At 52.6% G+C, this 10,486-nt stretch overlaps 1 protein-coding gene across 1 annotated transcript in view; it reads left to right on the top strand.

Annotated features, from left to right (window-relative positions):
* Positions 1-646: 646 nt before the first annotated feature.
* Positions 647-10,486, top strand: part of SLC9A1 (solute carrier family 9 member A1) — a 49,347-nt gene continuing 39,507 nt past the window's right edge. The window contains exon 1 of the mRNA XM_027619888.1: positions 647-1,812. Within this exon, the coding sequence (XP_027475689.1) occupies positions 1,458-1,812 (355 nt within the window). The 5' untranslated portion in view covers positions 647-1,457. The remainder of the gene's footprint in view (positions 1,813-10,486) is intronic.

Genomic DNA, 10,486 nt, shown 5'->3' with positions numbered 1-10,486 from the left:
AGACCAAAACGTCTGTTCTTTAAACCACCCAGTTTGTAGTACTTTGTTACAGCAGTTCTAGCAAACTAATATAACTATTTATATACTAGCTAAGGAATTCTCTTCTGTTTTCTTATCTGCAACACTGGAACCATAATAATGGTTCTATAGGCCAGGTTCTATTCTAAACACTTTGTGTAGACTCTCATCTGGCTATCATAGCATCCCTCCGAAATAGGTACTGCTGATATAACCCCTTGGCAGATAAGAAAGTTAGGGAACAGAGAAGTTAAGTAACTTGCTCAAGGTCATATAGTAACTAAATACATAAGATAAAATATATCCTTCACAGCTGAGACCACAGTTGAGAACTGCTGGTGTCTAGTGAAAGCGCTTTGTAACTAGTAAAGCATTCCCCCCGTGTTAGTTACAATCTCTGGGGATTCAATCCCGCCTCCCCCCGCCCCACCACCTTTTTTTTTTTTTTTTTTTTTTTTTTTGGTCATTTCTGACTCTTCCTCTTCCTACCCGTACTTCCTTCCCTTGGCGACAGTGGTCGCTGCGGTGCGCGGGCGCTGACAGGTCCCTCTAGCCCGCTGCGCTGGCTGCTCGCTGGTGTCTATAAATAACAGCGCCGGGCTCAGTAAGGTATCAGTCTGTCGCCGCCGGGGCTGGGGCCGTTGCTCTGGCTGTCACTGGGGCTGGAACTGTCACTGGAGCTGGACGCGGCGGAGCTGAAGCTGGGCCAGGGCGGAGCGCAGCGCCGCGCCAGGGTCGCAAGGAGGGGTGTGTTGCTGCCGGCCCACCGCGAGCCGCCCCCAGCCCGCGCCGAGGCGCCCTCCCGCCAGGCCGCCTGCCTCCGCCTTCCGCCTCCCTCCATTTCCCCGGAATTTCAGCCCGGCGCGCCTGGACCCCGGCCCTTCTCTGGGTGGGGAAGCTCTCGGCCGCTTTCCGGCTTCACTCCTTCCTCGCAGGCTGGGCTCCCAGCCCCCTCTCTTCTTTTCCTGGACTGGCTCCCACCCCCCACCCCTCCTTTGGTCCCCCTTTCTTTAGCTCAGACTCCCTGCCCTTTCCCTTAGCTGAGTCCCAGCTCCTCAGTCACTTTCCTCAGCCAAGGGTCCCAGCCTTTCCTCTTCCTTTTCCTTGCCTGGGGTCCAACCTGTCCTGTCTCTTCCTCTGTCCCTAGGGTGCAGTCTCTTTCTCCCACCCCCTTTCCCGGGCCTGAGTTCCAGACCTTTTGGTCTCCTGTGGTCCTTCCCGGGTCCTTGTTCCCTTTCCCCAGTTTGGAGTTCTCCATTGCAAACCCAGCCTCCCTCCACCCCCAGAGATCTGCTTGCACACAAATACTTCTCTAAAACATGAACTTTTCCTAGGAACTGCCCCAGTCTGTCTTCCACCTGCTGACCCCTTGCTACCTATGTCCCAGGTCTTACTCTCACTTTGCTAACAGTCAAGGCCTGCTGAACCAAGGGATCAGCATGATGCTTCTGTGGTCTGGCATCTGTGGCCGCACTCCCCCGCGAATCTTCCCTTCCTTGCTGGTGGTGGTAGCCTTGGTGGGGCTGCTACCTGTTCTCAGGAGCCATGGCCTCCAGCCCAGCCCTACGGCCAGCACCATCCGAGGCTCAGAGTCGCCTCGGGAACGCTCCATCGGGGATGTCACCACCGCCCCACCAGAGCTCCCCCCCGAGAGCCGCCCTGTTAACCATTCCGTCACTGAACACAGCATGAAGACTCGAAAGGCCTTTCCAGTCCTGGGCATCGATTACACACATGTGCGCACACCCTTTGAGATCTCGCTGTGGATCCTGCTGGCCTGCCTCATGAAGATAGGTAAGTCCAGTTTGCTCCGACACTTCTGCTGCCCGGACTAGCGAGCTTCTTGCCCCATCCTTACCACTCAAGACTGCCCAGGAATAAAGGTCCGGCCCACTCCAGTAAAGTAGGCAGCCTCCGTCCTGCCATCTTGGTCTTTCTCAAAGTTGGGCTCTGTGGTCTGAGTGCTGCCAAGATTGGAGTCAGCTTTATGCAAAGGGAAAAAGCAGGAGTAGAGCATGGGATGCTTCTTATACTAGGTACGTTCAGCGAGGGTTCCAGGCCTGCAGGTCTCCTCTGGCTGGGCCAGACCCCGAGGGGAGCCAGGCACCCAGCTGTGTACGAGACAGAAGAGTGTCTTCCAGCAAGTGGCACAGTTGGCTCTGTCAACAGCAGGGCAATTACACGCTTCATGGGAGGGTGTTCCAGAATGGAGTGTATATCTACTTGGCCTGTCTGAGGAGTTTAAGTATAGCAGGGGGCCTGTGTGCTGGAACCTGAGGGATTCCCATAGTATCACCTTCCTTTATTCCCAGAATGTTATCTGTCAGCTTTGCCTGCCCAGGCTGGCCGGGAGCCCCTGAGTCAGTTTCCGGCCCAGGAATGCCATCCTTTATACAGTTTATGGGACTGGAGCCCTGGAAATTTCTGAAGTCTGTTTTGGAGGTGGAGGGGGAGTGGACGAGGTTGAAGCTCTGTCTGGCCCCCCACTCACCTCCACGTTGGCACTCGGCTGGGTCTCAAGGTGCTGCATGGGCTGGCCAGTCACGTTGGCTGGCCGCTCAACCAAGTGGGAGAGGGACAGGTGGATGGGCTCAGGATATTCTGGTCTGAAGAGACTTGGAAATGTTCTTTTTTGGGAGAAGAAACCAGAAAAGTTGTTCCCTCCTCTCCCTGGTCTCCCTCCCTGCTAGGTCTGAACACTCTGTTCTGCTGGATGGAGTTCACTGGAGCCTGCATAGCCCAGAAGTCCCTGGAAGTGTGTCCAGGGGGGCTTTGAAAGTCTTTGCTTGTTGCCTTTGCTTTGTTAGCCTCAGCTATCAGTGGAAGGCATAGGATCTGGGATTCTGCTGGTTTGGGTTTGGGGAGTTTGTGACTCTTGGTAGGAAGCCTTGCAGCTTTTCCAAGGACATGCAGGAGCTGAGTGGTGATGCCAGGCTGGTGTGAGGCAGGCTCTGGGACGTGCTGCAGCAGGACACTCTGTTTTGACAGATCCAGTTGCTGGTGTGGAGCTTTGGTGCTGTGACAGTAGCAGGGCCTGTGCATGGAGCTGGGCCACCAGTTCCATGTACCTATACCCTGATGGCAGCCAGCTTCCTGGTAAAAATCAAGGACTGGGCAAGGGGAGCTATGTGTACTGATTCTGACAACAACATGACCTTGAACCAGCTGGGGCCTTTTTCTGCAGGTCTTGCCCAGCTGTGAAACTGGCAAGAATCTCTAAATTTGACCATATCAATTGAGTCATGAAAACTGTGTCTTGATTTTTTGTAAGAATCTAGTGACTGTGATGTGTCATTTGCCTGTATGAGACCAGGAAGAGACCTCACAATCACTGTCTCGAAATTGCCCTTCTCTCTGCAACTCCCTCACCTTCCAACGACAGCTGGCATCATGGTAGGGCACTGAGGCCAGTACACACACTACAAGTCTCAGTGCCTTCTATTGGGATGAGAGCATGACCACACAGATCCTACTCTGGGCACTAAGGAGTTTGTCCCTGAAGGCCTGATATCTGTTTCTAATGGGGTCAGGCTTGGCCTGCTTTGTCCCCATCAGAACCTGAGCCACAGACCCGGAGCAGCTGGAGAACAGAGATGATGCCATGGCAAGGGTGTCAGTCTAGAAGTTAGGAAACTTGGCTTCTCGTCCCACCTCCCTCTGTGACCTTGGGCCAGTCACGCCTCCCCTCCTGTCAGCTGATCTTTGGCCCCTTCCAGGTCTGACATTTCTGCCATTCCACTGACTGGGGTAACCCTGGCAAATCACTCAGCCTCGGGCCTCAGTTTTCCCATTGTAAAATGAGGAGGCTGGATATGATGTCTGAGGACATTTGCAGTTCCAAAAGTCTGTGTCTCTGGCTTGCAAGGGCATTCGGAAAACAGAGGAGCCCTAGCATCTGGCTCTTCTGGAGAAGAGAATTATGACCAAAAGATCTCAAGGGTCCCTGTTTAGGTGGCAGAAGTGAACGCCCATTTTTTTCCTTTCTCTTTGCAGTGTATGTAGAACTGAGGTTAGATAAAGGCGCCTCCACTCTGCCACTGAGCCTTTCTGAGCCTCCACTTCCTCAGATACAAAATGGGGGAAATAATAGTAACCTATAGTGCTGCTGATGTGACAGTGACCCAGGTTAATGCATATGAAGCTGCCTTTGTACCTGCAGGAAGCACTCAGTGAGTGACAGTTGCCCCTGTTGGGACTTATTTTATTTATTAGAGAGAGAGAGTGTTCATGAGTGGGGGTGGGGCAGAGGGGGAAGCAGGCTTCCTGCTGAGCAGGGAGCCCGATGCGGGGCTTGATCCCAGGACCCTGGTCATGACCTGAGCCGAAGGCAGATGCTTAACTGACTGAGCCACCCAGGCGCCCCTCTTTCTTGGATTTTTGTTTTTTTTTAGATTTTATTTATTTATATGACATAGAGAGACACAGCAAGAGAAGGAACACAAGCAGGGGGAGTGGGAGAGGGAGAAGCAGGCTTCCTGCTGAGCAGGGAGCCCGATGCGGGGCTTGATCCCAGGACCCTGGGACCATGACCTGAGCTGAAGGCAGACGCTTAACGACTGAGCCACCCACGCCTCCGCCCGTCTTGGGGATTTGATCCACCAAAGGCAAATGCATCCCTACCTCAGCCTCCTCCTGTCTTCCTCTGAAGCTGGAAGATTACAAATCTCTCAACCCTAGGCTGCCACAGGGCGTCCTTCCTTAAGGTTTCGGGGTGTTGGATGTGTCCTACCGATTTTGTTCTTCCTTTCGCTTTAGTTGCCTCCAGGGCTGGTGGGGGCAGGGAGGGGAGACAGCCCCAACTGACTTAGGGGACGGGTGGGGGCTGAGGCCACGCTCCCTCTGCACTCTCAGATACCCAGGAACCTCGGAGTTCATTTCGGGGTCTTCCCTACCCTCTCAGCACCTCAGTGTGTGTAGGAGCCGAGTTGGAGCCCTCGTTCTGTCATGTCTGTCAGCTGCTTCCCTTGCAAGGTACCCCTCCTTTACGAATAGAAAGTGCTGTGTGCAGTTCACCTTCCTGTCCTAGTCAGTGAGCAGAGGCTCAGGTTGACCTGTCGGAGATGGTTGTGGGAGGATGGGATTGGTTAGAGCTGAAGTTCTAGAGTAATGCTTCTGGGTTCTCTTCTGACTGGCTCCGTGGGTGAACGGAGGCCCTTCTCTGCGCCTTTTTGCTCTCTCTGACGGTCAGGGATTCTTGCCTTTTCCTTGATGCGGAGGGGCTGGTGGTGGGAGTGGGGTTTAGACTATTGGGAGACCTGTGAGTGTGACCCCAAACCTTCGGTTAGGTCTGCTTCCCCCGTACCCCCCTTCCCCACCCCTCCCCACCTTGTGATCTGGGCCCTGTGTGAATTCCACTTTGTCCCCAGTTCACCCGACTCCCAGTCTAGTGCTTGTTCCAAGGGAGAGCCCAACTGTAATCCCGCTCGCCACTGGCACCCCCTGCGACCGTTTGCCCATATCCCTGACCTGGAACTCCTGGCAGAGGCCCTGAGAGCCCATAAAGCAGGTATCCATCTTGTCTCCTGACCAGAGGCAAAAAAGCCTTCCTCTGTCTCTTCACGTCTTATAGCTTTTTTGGTTTTGTTTTGGTCTTTGCAAGGCGTATCCTGCCATTTCCTCCTTAAATAAGTCTGTGAGTAGGGGAGGTGGGAGGGTGGGGGTCACTATTGCCCACTTCACATGCATGGATCTATCAGCCCCAGCAACTGGTTTCCTGTAAAAATAAGACGAGAACACACCTCTCCCGCTTCTCAGAAGAAGAGACGAACAACTTTAAAGGTCATGTTGAAATTGTCTCAAGAAGCCCAGACGGCACTCCCTAAAAAGAAAGGGGTGACCTTTTCCTCTTGGGGAAGATAGCTGACTGACTGCAGGACAGTGGGAGGGGAGGGTCAGCTGGGGGCTGGGAGGAGGCCTTCAGGTAGGACACGTGTCTCCAGAAGCATCAGGGCACTCGGAGGGCTTCCGATTGGTCATGGTGCTGGACTTCATTCAGCTGAGCTCCCACGAGGCGTGCCTGTCCTCTCCTTCCCACCGTGCTCCTCCAGCTCTGGGAAAGCAAAGACATGGTCAGAGAGCCTGGGCTCCTGGCCCTGCCTCACAGTACCAGTGACCATGGCAGCTGCCTCATCTCTCTGGACCGCACTTGCCTCATTGGTAAGGTGATGATGCTGTCTCTGCCTTCTCAGATGGGTGTAGGGGACACACTTGGGAATGCCCAGCACTATGCCCTGCCGGCTGCTGAGGTAGCTTCTAGGGCCTGTTCAGACTCCACCCCTCTGGGCGGCTTCTCAGCCCACTCAGCCCACAGCCGTGGCTCTGGCTTCTCCCCCTGAACCCGTTTCCCTTATTGTTTATCCACAACTTTGGCACGAGGCCTAGCCTGCCCTGTGACATCCCTTCTGTTGGGTGTGTTTGTGTTTTAATCAGAATTAGCATTTATTGAGTATCTACAGAGTAGTGTCAGGCACTTTATAAAAGTGATCTCATTTAGGGGCACCTGGGTGGCTCAGTTGGTTAAGTGTCTGCCTTTGGCTCAGGTCATGACCCCAGGGTCCTGGGATCGAGCCCCGCATCAGGCTCCCTGCTCAGCGGGGAGCCTGCATCTCCCCCTGCTTGTGTTCTCTTTCTCTCTCTGACAAATAAATAAATAAAATCTTAAAAAAAAAGTGATCTCATTTAATTCTAAAATCATACGAAAGAAAGGCTATCTCTGTTTTACAGATGAGGAAACAGCTCATAGAGATTATCTTCTGTGATGTTGAATTTCTGAACTCTTTTCTCAAATGGAACTCTTTTCTGTTTGAGTCTTGGCATAGCCTCCTAGGGGAGTGAACCTGTCTCTCCTGCCGCTCACAGTCCCATGGGCAGATGCACACATGGCCTTCCGCGGAGTCGGTGCCCAGCCTGCTGCACTTGGACTCCCTCTAGGGATGGGACAGATGTCAGTGGTGGGAGCCTTCTCTCTGTCCTGAGGAGGCTGTTGGGGTTCTGTGCCTGGCTTTGAGCCTATCCCCTGTCCCTGTGAGTTGCATAGATAGAACTGAATCCTGCAGTGAGTCTGGGCCTGTCCCTGGTCCTCTGGTAGTGACCCTCCCTGCCTGTCCTCTCTTTGGAGGTGCCCTCTCTGTGGTCTGACTAGAGCTTACTTCTTCCGTGCTTGGGCAGGGGAGTGCCAGTGAAAGGGGAGTTAGCCAGGAGGGGGTGGCTAACCTTTTGATTATGGTCTTCTGCCTCTGGGCGGGGAGGGTGTGGGGCTGCTTTTGGTTATCCTCAGGGCCCAGCAGGATCCCCTGAGAGGCAGCCTCTGTGTTGGGAGCAGGTGGTATAAATTTCTTTAGCCCTGGAAGGCAGGCAGAATCTAGTAGTAATTATCATTACTACTGTAACTTGTTTCCAAAGCATTTGCATATGTAGTATTTAATTCTGATCGTCTGGGTGGGTTAGCAGGTGGTATTGATGTGCCCATTGTACATCTAAGGAACCTGAGGTCACTTAGCAAGTTAAGTGGCAAAGGACACATCTGTGGACTTCTAACCCAAGACCCCATCCTCTTTCCTGCCTGGCTGACATACTGGGTCCTTATAAAGATCAAGGGAGCCCAGAGATCCAAAGGGGCTTTGATGAGACTAAGTGACTAGGCACATCCACATTGGTACTCGAGCCGTTGTCAGAAGGGGCACCAGTTCCCCCAGTAGGAGGGGAGAGCTGAAGGAGCAGGGCAGTCTGGGGCGGTCTGGAGCCCAGGCCAGATCAGCTCCTAGTTCTTATAAAGAACGTGAGGGCTGAACTCAGCCTTGGGGCCTGTCATTCTCAGAGCCCTGGTCAATGGAACAGCAAACCTTTGAAATAGAGGGCTTTTCCTTTTCCTTAAAGTGTTGTAGGCCCTCCCGGAGGAGAAAGGAGAGGCAGAGCAGTGAATTACAACCAAAAACATGCTGATTGGGCCGGAATGAGGAAGTCAAGAAACCTGAGATCTGGTCTTAGTTCTTTGTTGAGCTGTGTGACCTTAGGCAAGGCACCACCTCTCTGAGCTCCTGTTAGGAAATACTTGTACTAGTTTTGTCAAATATTTGTTAATTACCTTAGCTGCTACTTACTAAGCTCCTATTTTAGAAGCTATGTCAGGGGCGCCTGGGTGGCTCAGTTGGTTAAGCGACTACCTTCCGCTCAGGTCATGATCCTGGAGTCCCGGGATCGAGTCCCACATCGGGTTCCCTGCTCAGCAGGGAGTCTGCTTCTCCCTCTGACCCTCTTCCCTCTCGTGCTCTCTATCTCTCAGTCTCTCTCAAATAAATAAATAAAATCTTTAAAAAAAAAAAGCTATGTCAGGTACTTGCACAGCTAGAAAATACTGGGGTTTAAGCTCAGATCTTTCTGACCCCAGTGCTCATGTTCTTCATTATGCCCCAACTCCCTTTCAGTTCAGAAGTTTTATTTTTCCCATAATCATTTTGAACAAGGAAGAGTTTTACGGTTTTAGTATTTCAAGTCTTGACTGCTCTCTGTGGATCATTTCTTGGGTTTAGGGAAAAAATTGTGACACCCGCCCCCCCAACTCCAAGTCCCACTGTGAATTAAATAGCCCTTCTTTGAGGTGTTGGCATTCAGAAACACAGGAGAGGCAGGGAACTGGAGTGGAGGGGCCCCAGGCTCCCTTTGCAAATGCCAGCCTGGACTGAGCTGGCTGGCCTGCCTCCTCCTGTCATCTCCTCAGCTGCCCCCTTTCTTTCCTCGGTGGGGAGAGAAGGCTCACTCAGCAAACCCAGGACCTGGGTTATTCCTGAGTCATCCATCGCCTGTGTGGGCCTCATTTTGCAGCACTCACACCCCCTGCAAACGTCTGAGTCAGACATGTCTCCCCAAGGTTGTCTGCACACACCGCCCTGGGCCAAACCATCTTAGATGCCGATAAACATCAACTGTTACTTTTAGGCAGCCCGTGATTATATGTGGGTATTTTTACTCTTATGGGCTAATCTAATTTTAACTGAACTAAGTTTTGAGTTAGATCAAACTGGATCAGTGGGCTCTCCCCCTTCCTTGGGATCATGCTGACTTCATTTTCTTCCCCCTAAAGCTCATCTAGGATGCGGGGCCAGTTTTGGGGTCTATTAGGCCAGACCTGACCCCTGACTTCTAATAGTGACTTGCTGAGAATTTGGAGTTCCCAAAATCACTCCCAGCAAGTTCTTTTCTGGGACGATATGTCCTTAAGCAACTTGGAGCGAGGTTCAGGACGAGAAGTCCTGTTCCTCCCCGGGCCCCCTTTCCAGTCCCTTGTGGGGGGAGGGGGACACTTACCCCTAAGCCCAGTCTGGCCCTTCCACAGTGTTCAGCCTGCTGGAGACCAGGCCACTGAAGGCGGAGGGGTGACATCACAGCTGTGCGTCAGGCAGAGCCCACAAGCTCACCAAAATAATAAATAGCTAACACTTAACATAGCACTTGCCGTATACCAGGCAAAGCTCACAAAGGCTATGTCTTTGTACTGGTCAGCCAGGACTGAGAGCAGCTAATTAATTTGTCTCTTCAAGCTGGGATCCAAGAGGCAGGTCAGCCGAAATCAGCCACCAGGCGTTTAGCTTGTGGCCCATCAGGGAACCAAGAAGAGTGAAACCCCGGGCGCTGCTCTTTAGGAGCTTCCAGTGTGCTTAGGAGAAAATGGTCTGTTTGTGTTGAGAGGATGGGCAGACTCCCGGAACATCAGTTCCCGAGGGCAGGGGTGAGAAGGGGAGACTTCTCAGGGGAAGTGGAACTTGAGCCAGTCTTGAAGAATAGAGAGGAATGAGATTAACATGCAGGACCAAGAGAGTTATTCTTAGCACACAATCCCCACAAGCATGTAAGCCCCTTGAGGACAGGGCCTTTGTTTGCTTTCTTCTCTGCCTGGTGCAGAGTAAGGGCTCCTGTGTATCTGGGGATTGAAGGAGTGCAGGACTGACTTCCATGTAGAGATGGGGTCCACGTGAAGCATGGGGCAGACAGGAAACCAGTTTGATGGCTCAGAGAGGAAGGAGAGCAAGGGTTGGAGAGGCTAGTCCCCCAGACCGAATGCCAGGCTGGGAGTTTAACTGAGCTCCGAAAGTCACACTCAGAGTGCTTGGAGGCGTCAGCCCGTGTGTGAGCGGTGCTGCCAAGGCCACTTCCCTCCCTGGCCACCTCCCTGGGCTTGGCTCTAAATGATGATCTCTGAGGGCATCCTCTCTGGGCTGCATGGGGTCTCCCTGGGAAAGTCTGGGTCTTTTCGGTCTGCCCTCAATTTTTGTAAGTAAAAGCAAGTTACCAGAGCTTCCTCAGGGAGCTGCCAAGACCCTAATTGAATTAAACTTTTCCCGGGAAGATTCTTCAAGCCATCAACTGCACCGTGACTGTGAATGAATGAGACCAGTGGCCATAAACCATTCAAAAAGGCAATCTCACTAATTTATGGTTGTGCCTAGACAGGTTGACTTATGGCTTCTCTTTG

Source organism: Zalophus californianus, chromosome 4 (assembly GCF_009762305.2).
Source record: "Zalophus californianus isolate mZalCal1 chromosome 4, mZalCal1.pri.v2, whole genome shotgun sequence".
Classification (NCBI taxonomy): domain Eukaryota; kingdom Metazoa; phylum Chordata; class Mammalia; order Carnivora; family Otariidae; genus Zalophus; species Zalophus californianus.
The sequence above is the reverse complement of the archived record's forward strand: the minus strand, read 5'-3'. Positions and strand labels throughout refer to the sequence as shown.